A 15,392-nucleotide genomic window follows, 5' to 3' on the forward strand; every position below is an offset into this window, starting at 1 on the left:
CTTCTCTGGGATCCCCTTTGTTCATAAATAGCAGACATATATGGCTTTGGTTTTGCTTTTTACTAATTAGAAGGCTGCTAAATGCGACTGCGCACCACACGTGTATTATGCCCAGCAGTGAAGGGGTTAATTAGGGAGCATGTAGGGAGCTTCTAGGGTTAATTTTAGCTTCAGTGTAGTGTAGTAGACAACCCCAAGTATTGATCTAGGCCCATTTTGGTATATTTCATGCCACCATTTCACCGCCAAATGCAATCAAATTAAAAAAAAAACGCTAAATTTTTCACAATTTTAGGTTTCTCACTGAAATTATTTACAAACAGCATGTGCAATTATGACACAAATAGTTGTAAATGCTTCTCTAGTATCCCCTTTTTTCAGAAATAGCAGACATATATGACTTTGGCGTTGCTTTTTGGTAATTAGAAGGCCGCAAAGTGCTGCTGCGCATCACACATGTATTATGGCTAGCAGTCAAGGGGTTAATTAGGTAGTTTGTAGGGAGCTTGCGGGGTTAATTTTAGATTTAGTGTAGAGATCAGCCTCCCACCTGACACATCAGACCCCCTGATATCTCCCAAACAGCTCCCTTCCCTCCCCCACCCCACAATTGTCCCCACCATCTTAAGTACTGGCAGAAAGTCTGCCAGTACTAAAATAAAAGTTTTTTTTTTAAAAAAAAAAAAAATACATCTTTAGCATATTTACATATGCTGCTTTGTAGGATTCCCCCTTAGCCCCCAACCTCCCTGATCCCCCCCAAAAACAGCTCTCTAACCCCCCCCCCTGCCTTATTGGGGGCCATCTTGGGTACTGGCAGCTGTCTGCCAGTACCCAGTTAACAATATTTTTTTCTCTTTTTTTTTTTTTTTTTACATTTTTCTGTAGTGTAGCTTCCCCACGACCAACCCCTACCCCCACCCCCTCCCAGATCCCTTAGATTACTTTTCGGGGGCATTTATTCCCCCTCTTCCTCCCACTTACTACATGATTATTTCTGTAGTGTAAGCGGTTCCCACCCGCTCCCTCCCATGCACGCGCCCGCCGGCCGATCCCCCGTGCACGCGCGCGTGTCTGTGCGCGCCCCTGACTCTCCCGCCCCCGATCCCGCCCCCCTCTGTGTATCAGAAACCATCGATGGCCGCCCACCCGCCTCCCACTGCAGCTCCCACCCACCAACGATTGCGGCCATCGATGTCCGGTGTAGAGAGGGCCACAGAGTGGCTCTCTCTGCACCGGAGGGGTACAAATTGTTATTGCAGGATGCCTCGATATTGAGGCATCCTGCAATAACCGGAAAGCAGCTGGAAGCGATGAGGATCGCTTCCAGCTGCTTTCCAAACCGAGGACGTACGCCACACGTCCTCAGGCGTTAACTGCCTTTTTTCTAAGGACGTATGGCGTACGTCCTCGGTCATTAAGGGGTTAAATGCATAAATAATTGTGACATTATTGGGAGGTGAACTATCATTCATATTTGATCAACTACTCAGATGTACTTTTTTTGGAAGGAGAAAAATAATCACTACCATAATAATAACAATTATATATTTAAAAATGTAACTGCGATAATAACATTATAGACTTTACTTTAATTTTTACTGCTTGCCCCTCCCCCTCCTCACACCTAGGTCCTTGTGCTGATCTTTTCCACTCCAACCAATCTTCTATTCATTGAGATTCTTGAAACTAAGGTGTTTGATTCTCTGTACATAAAATTGCTGGGACACTGTGGGATTAAAGGGGCAGTAAAGTAAAAATTAAACTTTAATTATTCAGTCAGAACATGCAATTTTAAACAACTTTCCACCTTACTGCTATTAGCTAATTTGCTTAATTTTCTTATTATCCTTTGTTGAAAACCATACATTAGTATGCTCAAGAGCAACAATACACTACTGGGAGCCAGCTGTTGATTGGTGGCTGCACAAGCCTCTTGTCATTGGCTCGCCCAATGTGTTCAGCTAGCTCCCAGTAGTACATTGATACTCCTGAGCCAACAAAGGATACCAAGTGATTGAAACAAATTTGATAATAAAAGTAAATCTGAAAGTTCTGCAAAATGTAATGCTCTATTTGAATCATAAAAGAAAACAATTGCCTGTTTAGGGTCTATTTCTTAACTTTGTATGTTTTATTTTTGTTGTGATGAGGATTGAGGAGGCGTTATTTCTGCAGATACAAATTCACGGTTTTGAGAACTACAAAAACCAAACATTTGTGATGTCTTCTAGATAGAATAAATGCCCCAAATAATGTTGAGAGCATAACATTGTAAATGGATTCATACGCCTAGATTTAGAGTTTTGCGGCCAAAGGGGTGCGTTAGCTACACATGCTTTTTTCTGGCCGCACCTTTTAAATACCGCTGGTATTTAGAGTTCACAGAGAATGGCTGCGTTAGGCTCCAAAAAAGGAGCGTAGAGCATATTTACTGCAACTTCAACTCTCGATACCAGCGGTGCTTACGGACGCGGCCAGCTTCAAAAACGTGCTTGTGCACGATTCCCCCATAGAAAACAATGGGGCTGTTTGAGCTGAAAAAAACCTAACACCTGCAAAAAAGCTGCGTTCAGCTCCTAACTCAGCCCCATTGTTTGCTATGGGGAAACACTTCCTACGTCTGCACCTAACATGTACCCCGAGTCTACACACCCCTAACCTTATTAACCCCTATTCTGCCGCCCTCGCTATCGCTGACACCTGCATATTTTTTTTAACCCCTAATCTGCCGCTTCGTAAACCGCCGCTACTTACATTATCCCTATGTACCCCTAATCTGCTGCCCCTAACACCGCCGACCCCTATATTATATTTATTAACCCCTAATCTGCCCCCCACAACGTCGCCTCCACCTGCCTACACTTATTAACCCCTAATCCGCCTCACTCCCGCCTCAATAACCCTATAATAAATAGTATTAACCCCTAATCTGCCCTCCCTAACATTGCCGACACCTAACTTCAAACATTAACCCCTAATCTGCCGACTGGAGCTCACCGCTATTCTAATAAATGTATTAACCCCTAAAGCTAAGTCTAACCCTAACACTAACACCCCCCTAAGTTAAATATAATTTAAATCTAACAAAATAAATTAACTCTTATTAAATAAATTATTCCTATTTAAAGCTAAATACTTACCTGTAAAATAAACCCTAATATAGCTACAATATAAATTATAATTATATTATAGCTATTTTAGGATTTATATTTACTTTACAGGTAACTTTGTATTTATTTTAACCAGGTACAATAGCTATTAAATAGTTAAGAACTATTTAATAGCTATAATAGTTAAAATAATTACAAAATTACCTGTAAAATAAATCCTAACCTAAGTTACAATTAAACCTAACACTACACTATCAATAAATTAATTAAATAAAATACCTACAATTATCTACAATTAAACCTAACACTACACTATCAATAAATTAATTAAATACAAATAAATACAATGAAATAAACTAACTAAGTTACAAAAAATAAAAAAATATTTACAAACATTAGAAAAATATGACAACAATTTTAAACTAATTACACCTACTCTAAGCCCCCTAATAAAATAACAAAGACCCCCAAAATAAAAAAATGCCCTACCCTATTCTAAATTACAAAAGTTCAAAGCTCTTTTACCTTACCAGCCCTGAACAGGGCCCTTTGCGGGGCATGCCCCAAAGAACTCAGCTCTTTTGCCTGTAAAAAAACACATACAATACCCCCCCCCCCCAACATTACAACCCACCACCCACATACCCCTAATCTAACCAAAACCCCCCTTAAATAAACCTAACACTAAGCCCCTGAAGATCTTCCTACCTTATCTTCACCTCGCCGGGTATCACACCGATCGGTCCTGGCTCCAAAATCTTCATCCAACCCAAGCGGGGGCTGGCGATCCTTAATCCTGCGGCTGAAGAGGTCCAGAAGAGGCTCCAAAGTCTTCATCCTATCCGGGAAGAAGAGGCGATCCAGACCGGCAACCATCTTGATCCAAGCGGCATCTTCTATCTTCATCCGATGAGGAACGGCTCCATCGTGAAGACCTCCAGCGCGGATCAATCTTCTTCCGACGACGTCCAACTGAAGAATGACGGTTCCTTTAATGGACGTCATCAAAGATGGCGTCCCTCGAATTCCGATTGGCTGATAGGATTCTATCAGCCAATCGGAATTAAGGTAGGAAAATTCTGATTGGCTGATGGAATCAGCCAATCAGAATCAAGTTCAATCCGATTGGCTGATCCGATCAGCCAATCAGATTGAGCTTGCAATCTTTTGGCTGATCGGAACAGCCAATAGAATGCGAGCTCAATCTGATTGGCTGATCGGATCAGCCAATCGGATTGAACTTGATTCTGATTGGCTGATTCCAGGGGGTATTGTATGGTTTTTTTTACAGGCAAAAGACCTGAATTTCTTGGGGCATGCCCCGCAAAGGGCCCTGTTCAGGGCTGGTAAGGTAAAAGAGCTTTGAACTTTTTTAATTTAGAATAGGGTAGGGCATTTTTTTATTTTGGGGGGCTTTGTAATTTTATTAGGGGGCTTATAGTAGGTGTAATTAGTTTAAAATTGTTGTAATATTTTTCTAATATTTGTAAATATTTTTTTATTTTTTTTGTAACTTAGTTCTTTTTTATTTTTTGTACTTTAGTTAGTTTATTTAATTGTAGTTATTTGTAGGTATTGTATTTAATTAATGTATTGATAGTGTAGTGTTAGGTTTAATTGTAGGTATTTTATTTAATTAATTTATTGATAGTGTAGTGTTAGGTTTAATTGTAGGTAATTGTATGTATTTTATTTAATTTATTGATAGTGTAGTGTTAGGTTTTATTGTAACTTAGGTTAGGATTTATTTTACAGGTAATTTTGTAATTATTTTAATTATTTTAGCTATTAAATAGTTCTTAACTATTTAATAGCTATTGTACCTGGTTAAAATAAATACAAAGTTACCTGTAAAATAAATATAAATCCTAAAATAGCTATAATATAATTATAATTTATATTGTAGCTATATTAGGATTTATTTTACTGGTAAGTATTTAGCTTTAAATAGGAATAATTTATTTAATAAGAGTTAATTTATTTCGTTAGATTTAAATTATATTTAATTTAGGGGGGTGTTAGGGTTAGGGTTAGACTTAGCTTTAGGGGTTAATCCAATTATTACAGTAGCGGCGAGATTCGGTCGGCAGATTAGGGGTTAATAATTGAAGTTAGGTGTCGGCGATGTTTGGGAGGGCAGATTAGGGGTTAATACTATTTATTATAGGGTTATTGAGGTGGGAGTGAGGCGGATTAGGGGTTAATAAGTGTAGGCAGGTGGAGGCGACATTGAGGGGGGCAGATTAGGGGTTAATAAATATAATATAGGGGTCGGCGGTGTTAGGGGCAGCAGATTAGGGGTACATAAGTATAACGTAGGTGGCGGTCGGCAGATTAGGGGTTAAAAAATGTTAATAGAGTGGCGGCGATGTGGGGGGACCTCGGTTTAAGGCGACATAGGTAGTTTATGGGTGTTAGTGTACTTTAGAGCACCGTAGTTAAGAGCTTTATAAACCGGTGTTAGCCCAGAAAGCTCTTAACTACTGACTTTTTTCTGCGGCTGGAGTTTTGTCGTTAGATGTCTAACGCTCACTTCAGCCAAGACTCTAAATACCAGCGTTAGAAAGATCCCATTGAAAAGATAGGATACGCAATTGACGTAAGGGGATCTGCGGTATGGAAAAGTCGCGGCTGAAAAGTGAGCGTTAGACCCTTTAATGACTGACTCCAAATACCAGAGGGCGGTAAAAACCAGCATTAGGAGCCTCTAACGCTGGTTTTCACGGCTACCGCCCAACTCTAAATCTAGGCCATAGAATTTACCAAGAACTTTACAGCCGTAAATATACATCCTCGCATTAGATCATTAAAACAACTGTACATATTTCAGTATGAATAACCTTTGGATTATAATGTATTTTAAAAAAAATATCTTTAGATACATTTATTCTTGAAAAGCATTTTATTTAAAAAAAAGAAATCATATTGAAGTTGGAAAAATTAAAATTTAAATTATAAAAAAATCTGATTTAAATAGAAAAATCATTTTTTTTTTCTTTTCTTTTTTTTTTTTTATCTCATTGATTTTTAGCCACCCTGGTTGAAAAGCAGGTAGGTATGCTCAGGAATGTGCATGTGTCTGGAGCACTTTATGCCATCAGTTTTGTAAGAATGCTTTTAACAATGTTATACATTATACGAACTGCTGCTATCCAGTGCAAAACCTAAGCCATATAGCTCTGCACATATGTGCACACTACCAACCTGTGTATTCCCTTCAACAAAGAATATCATGAGAACAAAGTAAATGACAATAGAAATAAATTGGAAATATTGTACGCCCAATCTCTTTGCTTCCCAGCTTCAGTCCTCAGCACCTTTAGCAAACCAGATATTCATTATATTTTAACTAACTGATGGGTGAGCTGGTTACTTCACCTGTGCTCTAGTTAAGCTATAATGAATATCTGGCCTGTTAAAGGTCCAGTGGACTGGTTTTGGGAAACGCTGCCTATCTGAATCATAAAAAAATAAAAATTGTGCAATACTGCATTGTTTCCTGCAGTGCCTCTGGGTAATGTCATGCACTTGGCACTTCTGGTGTAATGTGCATTTTTGAATTTTAGATGTCTGTGTTTCACTTATTTTTACTGGAATTTGCCACTAAATAGACGGTGGCCAGCACTAATAGTGAGTAGACAGCTTGGGGTGTAACAGTCCTCCTATCAAGATATTAGACAAAATCAGAGCTGATGTGGCTTGTGTAGTATGGCCATTATGTGCCTTCTATATGATGAATTCCTCAGGATCATATGTAAAAGATGTAACAACATCAAGGATGTCATGTGACTGTTTAACGCACGTGTATGATAAGGGAATGCCAAGAGTAGCTCAGATCACCATAACTTCAGTACCACTGCTCTAATCTCAGCAGTTGCTGATAGTGAGGAAGGATTTGAGAAAAGCATAATCCTTAAAGTTAGACATCACAGCAGATCCCCTGTGATTGTTCTCTAAACTCTATTTAGTGCTGACTTTAAACACCTGACGAAGGAACCATTCAAGTCTTTAGCACTTAACACCCTTTGGATTCATTAATCTGCAGTGAACCTTGGAGAACTAAAGACCCAACAATGGAATAGATACCCAATGACAAACCTTTTGTGGATAATGAATGTAAGAGTAGAATTTGGAATCCTGTTGCCAGTAATGCCTCTAAAAAAACTATATGTTTGCTCAGGTATTTTTTCAGCACTTCATTTTCTTTCTTTCAGTTTTTCACCTTTGAACAATATAAAAAGCTGCTGGCCCCCCTGTCTCTGCCACCTGCATGGGTAAGTCGGACTGCACGAGATCCTTTTGCATCTCAAAAAATAACCAATGTGGTGCTAATGTACTGCTTCAGCATTTACAGTATTCAGAACTGAAACCGATATCTAATATCTGTAGTTTATAGTGGTGCTACCCCAAATCATGCTATACCATATAGTACCACTATAAACTACAGATATTAGATATCGGTTTCAGTGTTGACTGTCCTTTTAACAGTAAATAGTTCCATACTGCCCCCTTTTTCAGTTCTTTTGCTTTTTAGCCAATCGGTGCTGACTCCTAGGTAACTTCACATGTGTGAGCTCCATATTATCTATATTACACACATGAACTAATGTCCTATAGTGGGGAAAAACTTTTTAAAATGCATTCAGATTAGAGGTGGCCTTCAAGGTCTTAGAAAATAGCATATGAGCCTACCTAAGTTTAGCTTTTAACGAAGAATACCAAGAGAACAAAGCAAAATTGGTGATAAAAATAAATTGGAAAGTTGTTTAAAATTACATGCCCAATTTGACACATTAAAGTTTATTTTGGACTTGACTGTCCCTTTAACTTCAAAAGATGCAATTGAACTCCAGGGACCCAGTAGTTTTAAAGGTATCTGTAACCCCAGCTGGATTTTCACCTCACTGTCAAAAGATGAGCGAATAGCTCTGCAAAACCAAACAGCCTCTTACCTACATCTTAAACCATCTACCTAGGACTGTAGAACCACTGGAACTTCTAGGTCTTTATATTTAGGGGCTAAAAAAGTGGTTGAAAGACACAGCATACATAATAATGGAGCCCATCACAGCTCAATTAAGGAGATATCTTGTTTTGCAAACATTTTAATCTTTTTTTGAAAGCAGTGTTGAACAGCACTACAGATGCATAGTGGGGTCCAAGTAATAAACATAAAGCAAAATAGTGAACCATTGAGAACCTGATTAGCATTTCCCTACCCAGAATGCATAGCTACAATTGGAGGCTTTATTATTCTGAGAATACCCTCATACTATTTACAATTTGCTATGATCTTTATGATAAGTAAAAAAAAAAAGAGCCCTGTATCAAATGTAATATTAAAGGACAATTTACTGCAGAAGTTTTATTGTTTAAAAAGATAGATAATACCTTTATTACACATTCCCCAGTTTTGCATAACCGACACGGTTATATTAATATACTTTTTACTTCTGTGATTACCTTGTATCTAAGCCTCTGCAGACTACCTCTTATTTCAGTTCTTTTGACAGGTGACAGACTTGCATTTTAGCCAATCAGTACTGACTCATAAATAACTCCACGTGAGTGAGCACTATGTTATGTATATGGCACACATGAATCAGCACTGTCTGCACTGTGATAGGAAATTAACATATACGTCTACCTAAGTTTAGCTTTCAACAAAGAATACCATGAGAACAAAGCAAATTTAATGAAAAAAGTAAAATGGAATGTTGTTTAAAATTGCATGCCCTATCTGAATCATGAAAGTTTAATTTTGACTAGACTGTCCCTTTAAGTTTAGAAAGTACCTTTAAAAAAATCTGTAAAAAATCTGCTTTTAAAATTAGTTTTTTTTCCCTTTTTTTTATTCAATGTTACTTGTCCTATTCAAATATTACATTCAATACAGAGAAACATGACAATGATGGAAAGAAAATATAACACCCCATAAGTTGTCATTTATAAATATAAATTCCCTTGTCTCAAAAATCATTTAAAGGGACACTGAAGCCAAATTTTTTCTTTTGTGATTCAGATAGAGCATGCAATTTTAAGCAACTTTCTAATTTACTCCTATTATCAATTGTTCTTTGTTTCAAAAGTTTTTTGTTTGTTTCAGTACTCTGGACAGCACTTTTTTATTGGTGGATGAATTTATCCACCAATCAGCAAGGACAACCCAGGTTGTTCACCAAAAATGGGCCGGCATCTAAACTTACATTCTTGCTTTTCAAATAAAGATACCAAGAGAATGAAGAAAATTTGATAATAGGAGTAAATTAGAAAGATGCTTAAAATGTCATGCTCTATCTGAATCACAAAAGAAAAAAATTGGGTACAGTGTCCCTTTAAGGAAGTTCAAATTAAACTCTCATGATTCAGATACAACAGAAAATAAAAAAAAAATTCACTTCAATTCTTTTATGAAATCTACCTCTTTCTCTTGCTACCCTTTGTTGAAAAGTTATCCTATATACAGGAACTAGGTTTCAAACAACAATGCTAAGAAACGGAAGTAAAACTGATAGTAGAAGTGATTTTGAAAGTTGTTTTTGTTGCAGAATCATGAAAGAAAGCTTTGTGTTTCATATCCCTTTAATCCTAACTTTATTTTACAGCTCTGTGGTTTCAGAAGTATTTTTTCATTACAAAACATATTTATGCCTCCTTCACCTATGCGGGGCCTGTTTTCATGTTTTTAATATTTGCTCCTGTAATGGGGCTCAGCATGTGTATAAAGCTGTGATGTACACATTCTGTATAGACATGTATTTTTCCATTATTTATATTCATTTTGTTCTCATAAAGCACCAAAGTTAATATATTTATTGCAATTCACCCCTGACGCGATGTGAAGTGTTTTTAATGGTGTAGAATATTTGGTACATAGATGAAAAGAGATGAAACAAAATATTTTTTGTAAACCTCCCTTGAAATCTTACACATAGCTTAATCTTAAAAAGTTAAAACTGTATTAACCCTTTGAGTGCTAAGCATTTTCCCACCTGGGTGCTAAGCTGGATTTTAGGGTTTTTTATTTTTTAAATATTTTTTTTTTTCAGATCCCAAGACTTATTGGAAAGGTTAGGCGATTACTTTCCAGCGGTGGGTCCCGGGGTCTGTAGCTGCTTAGATGCCTGAGATACAGGCATCTAAGCAGCATTCCCCATTTCCATATACTGTCTATTGTGAATTTTAAATAAAGTTGCACGGTGACGTCATCACGTCATTGCACGTGACGTCACCACACAAAACGTGAAGCCCAGGCGATGGCTGTCACTATGCAGGCTCAATCGCCGGGGTAGAAGTGGGTGGGAGCCCCCAGATCTCCCTCAAGGTGGGAGAGTGCTAGCGACGGCTCTGAGCCGTCGTTAGCACCTGACTGAGACAATTTGCGACGACTCAGGGCCGTCGTTAGCCCTCAAGGGGTTAAAGGAACATAAATGTACCAGTTAAGCTAATTATGAATTTCAAATATCAAAGATTGTCAGTATAACATCCTATGAAAAAATGTGCTTCTTATGCTTTCGATATTCCCCTGTGCTCTGAGTTACCCCCATAGTGGATCTTGATTAGATACAGGAATATTCATGGCCAGTCCAGTACTGTACAGGCAGTAGAAGGTGTTGAAGGTAGTGGTGCTTTTATCAGGAAGTATATTTTTAAGCTGAAACATCTTTGAGGTTGCATATTAAGTTGGATTGGAGCGTTATTGTATGTTTAAAATCTGAGCCTCTGAAGTAGGGTTGCCACCTCGGCCATGTTTTCCTGGACACTTATGAGTTACACATGCTGCAGGGTTTGCAGGGAGGAACATGTAGTATGCTGTTTATCAGCACTATTCATGTAATGTTGAGAGGCACAATACATGTTTTTTTCTGTTTCCGGCGTCATACGTGTCGCCAGAAGTTGCGTCATTTTTGACGTTTTTCGCGCCAAAAATGTCGGCGTTCCGGATGTGGCGTCATTTTTGGCACTAATAGCATTTAGGCGCCAAATAATGTGGGCGTCAATTTTTGTCTCCACTTTATTTAAGTCTCGTTATTTTTTGCTTCTGCTTGCTAGAAGCTTGTTCACTGGCATTTTTTCCCATTCCTGAAACTGTCATTTAAGGAATTTGATCAATTTTGCTTTATATGTTGTTTTTTCTATTACATATTGCAAGATGTCACACGTTGCAACTGAGTCAGAAGATACTACTGGAAAATCGTTGCCTGGTGCTGGAACTACCAAAGCTAAGTGTATCTGCTGTAAACTTTTGGTAGTTGTTCCTCCAGCTGTTGTTTGTATTAAATGTCATGACAAACTTGTTAATGCAGAAAATATTTCCTTTAGTAAAGTACCATTACCTGTTGCAGTTCCATCAACATCTAATGTTCAGAGTGTTCCTGATAACATAAGAGATTTTGTTTCTGAATCCATTAAGAAGGCTATGTCTCCTTCTGGTAAACATAAAAAGTATTTTAAAACTTCTCTTTATACAGATGAATTTTTAAATGAACATCATCATTCTGATTCTAATGATTCTTCTGATACAGAGGATTCTGTCTCAGAGGTTGATGCTGATAAATCGTCATATTTATTTAAAATGGAATTTATCCGTTCTTTACTTAAAGAAGTCCTAATTGCATTAGAAATTGAGGATTCTGGTCCTCTTGATACTAAATCTAAACGTTTAGACAAGGTCTTTAAATCTCCTGTGGTTATTCCAGAAGTTTTTCCTGTTCCTGGTGCTATTTCTGAAGTAATTTCCAGAGAATGGAATAATTTGGGTAATTCATTTACTCCTTCTAAATGTTTTAAGCAATTATATCCTGTACCGTCCGACAGATTAGATTTTTGGGACAAAATCCCTAAAGTTGATGGGGCTATTTCTACCCTTGCTAAACGTACTACTATTCCTACGGCAGATGGTACTTCCTTTAAGGATCCTTTAGATAGGAAATTTGAATCCTTTCTAAGAAAAGCTTATCTGTGTTCAGGTAATCTTCTTAGACCTGCTATATCATTGGCTGATGTTGCTGCAGCTTCAACTTTTTGGTTGGAAACTTTAGCGCAACAAGTAACAGATCATGATTCTCATAATATTATTATTCTTCTTCAACATGCTAATAATTTTATCTGTGATGCCATTTTTGATATTATCAGAGTTGATGTCAGGTTTATGTCTCTAGCTATTTTAGCTAGAAGAGCTTTATGGCTTAAAACTTGGAATGCTGATATGTCTTCTAAATCGACTCTACTTTCCCTTTCTTTCCAGGATAATAAATTATTTGGTTCTCAGTTGGATTCTATTATCTCAACTGTTACTGGTGGGAAAGGAACTTTTTTACCACAGGATAAAAAATCTAAGGGTAAAACAGGGCTAATAATCGTTTTCGTTCCTTTCGTTTCAACAAAGAACAAAAGCCTGATCCTTCATCCTCAGGAGCAGTTTCAGTTTGGAAACCATCTCCAGTCTGGAATAAATCCAAGCCTTCTAGAAAAGCAAAGCCAGCTTCTAAGTCCACATGAAGGTGCGGCCCTCATTCCATCCCAGCTGGTAGGGGGCAGATTACATTTTTTCAAAGAAATTTTGATCAATTCTGTTCACAATCTTTGGATTCAGAACATTGTTTCAGAAGGGTACAGAATTGGTTTCAAGATAAGACCTCCTGCAAAGAGATTTTTTCTTTCCCGTGTCCCAGTAAACCCAGTGAAAGCTCAAGCATTTCTGAAATGTGTTTCAGATCTAGAGTTGGCTGGGGTAATTATGCCAGTTCCAGTTCTGGAACAGGGGCTGGGGTTTTATTCGAATCTCTTCATTGTACCAAAGAAGGAGAATTCCTTCAGACCAGTTCTGGATCTAAAAATATTGAATCGTTATGTAAGGATACCAACATTCAAAATGGTAACTGTAAGGACTATCCTGCCTTTTGTTCAGCAAGGGCATTATATGTCTACAATAGATTTACAGGATGCATATCTGCATATTCCGATTCATCCAGCTCACTATCAGTTTCTGAGATTCTCTTTCCTGGACAAGCATTACCAGTTTGTGGCTCTGCCGTTTGGCCTAGCTACAGCTCCAAGAATTTTTACAAAGGTTCTCGGTGCCCTTCTGTCTGTAATCAGAGAACAGGGTATTGTGGTATTTCCTTATTTGGACGATATCTTGTTACTTGCTCAGTCTTCACATTTAGCAGAATCTCATACGAATCGACTTGTGTTGTTTCTTCAAGATCATGGTTGGAGGATCAATTCACTAAAAAGTTAATTGATTCCTCAGTCAAGGGTAACCTTTTTGGGTTTCCAGATAGATTCAGTGTCCATGACTCTGTCTTTGACAGACAAGAGACGTCTAAAATTGATTTCAGCTTGTCGAAACCTTCAGTCACAATCATTCCCTTCGGTAGCCTTATGCATGGAAATTCTAGGTCTTATGACTGCTGCATCGGACGCGATCCCCTTTGCTCGTTTTCACATGCGACCTCTTCAGCTCTGTATGCTGAACCAATGGTGCAGGGATTACACAAAGATATCTCAATTAATATCTTTAAAACCGATTGTACGACACTCTCTGACGTGGTGGACAGATCACCATCGTTTAGTTCAGGGGGCTTCTTTTGTTCTTCCGACCTGGACTGTAATTTCAACAGATGCAAGTCTTACAGGTTGGGGAGCTGTGTGGGGGTCTCTGACGGCACAAGGGGTTTGGGAATCTCAGGAGGTGAGATTACCGATCAATATTTTGGAACTCCGTGCAATTTTCAGAGCTCTTCAGTCTTGGCCTCTTCTGAAGAGAGAATCGTTCATTTGTTTTCAGACAGACAATGTCACAACTGTGGCATACATCAATCATCAGGGGGGACTCACAGTCCTTTGGCTATGAAAGAAGTATCTCGAATTCTGGTTTGGGCGGAATCCAGCTCCTGTCTAATTTCTGCGGTTCATATCCCAGGTATAGACAATTGGGAAGTGGATTATCTCAGTCGCCAAACGTTGCATCCGGGCGAATGGTCTCTTCACCCAGAGGTATTTCTTCAGATTGTTCAAATGTGGGAACTTCCAGAAATAGATCTGATGGCTTCTCATCTAAACAAGAAACTTCCCAGGTATCTGTCCAGATCCCGGGATCCTCAGGCAGAGGCAGTGGATGCATTATCACTTCCTTGGAAGTATCATCCTGCCTATATCTTTCCGCCTCTAGTTCTTCTTCCAAAAGTAATCTCCAAGATTCTGAAGGAATGCTTGTTTGTTCTGCTGGTAGCTCCAGCATGGCCTCACAGGTTTTGGTATGCGGATCTTGTCCGGATGGCCTCTTGCCAACCGTGGACTCTTCCGTTAAGACCAGACCTTCTGTCGCAAGGTCCTTTTTTCCATCAGGATCTCAAATACTTAAATTTAAAGGTATAGAGATTGAACGCTTGATTCTTGGTCAAAGAGGTTTCTCTGACTCTGTGATTAATACTATGTTACAGGCTCGTAATTCTGTATCTAGAGAGATATATTATAGAGTCTGGAAGACTTATATTTCTTGGTGTCTTTCTCATAATTTTTCCTGGCATTCTTTTAGAATTCCGAGAATTTTACAGTTTCTTCAGGATGGTTTAGATAAAGGTTTGTCCGCAAGTTCCTTGAAAGGACAAATCTCTGCTCTTTCTGTTCTTTTTCACAGAAAGATTGCTAATCTTCCTGATATTCATTGTTTTGTACAAGCTTTGGTTCGTATAAAACCTGCCATTAAGTCAATTGCTCCTCCTTGGAGTTTGAATTTGGTTCTGGGGGCTCTTCAAGCTCCTCCTTTTGAACCCATGCATTCATTGGACATTAAATTACTTTCTTGGAAAGTTTTGTTCCTTTTGGCCATCTCTTCTGCCAGAAGAGTCTCTGAATTATCTGCTCTTTCTTGTGAATCTCCTTTTCTGATTTTTCACCAGGATAAGGTGGTGTTGCGAACTTCTTTTGAATTTTTACCTAAGGTTGTGAATTCCAACAACATTAGTAGAGAAATTGTGGTTCCTTCATTATGTCCTAAGCCTAAGAATTCTAAGGAGAAATAGTTGCATTTTTTGGATGTTGTTAGAGCTTTGAAATATTATGTTGAAGCTACTAAGTCTTTCCGAAAGACTTCTAGTCTATTTGTCATCTTTTCCGGTTCCAGAAAAGGCCAGAAAGCTTCTGCCATTTCTTTGGCATCTTGGTTGAAATCTTTAATTCATCATGCCTATGTCGAGTCGGGTAAAACTCCGCCTCAAAGGATTACAGCTCATTCTACTAGGTCAGTTTCTACTTCCTGGGCGTTTAGGAATG

The 15,392-nt window shown here is 38.4% G+C and overlaps 1 protein-coding gene and 1 long non-coding RNA gene across 3 annotated transcripts in view; one reads left to right on the forward strand and one right to left on the reverse strand.

The window, feature by feature from the left end:
- Nucleotides 1-15,392, forward strand: part of SLC25A21 (solute carrier family 25 member 21) — a 939,705-nt gene that overhangs the window by 701,951 nt on the left and 222,362 nt on the right. For both annotated transcript variants that reach the window (XM_053697732.1, XM_053697731.1), the window contains exon 6: nucleotides 7,328-7,387. In XM_053697732.1, the coding sequence (XP_053553707.1) occupies nucleotides 7,328-7,387 (60 nt within the window). The remainder of the gene's footprint in view (nucleotides 1-7,327; nucleotides 7,388-15,392) is intronic.
- Nucleotides 1-15,392, reverse strand: part of LOC128645018 (uncharacterized) — a 261,753-nt gene that overhangs the window by 191,354 nt on the left and 55,007 nt on the right. The gene's annotated exons all lie outside the window — the stretch shown is intronic.

The sequence above is a fragment of the Bombina bombina genome, chromosome 1 (assembly GCF_027579735.1).
Source record: "Bombina bombina isolate aBomBom1 chromosome 1, aBomBom1.pri, whole genome shotgun sequence".
Classification (NCBI taxonomy): domain Eukaryota; kingdom Metazoa; phylum Chordata; class Amphibia; order Anura; family Bombinatoridae; genus Bombina; species Bombina bombina.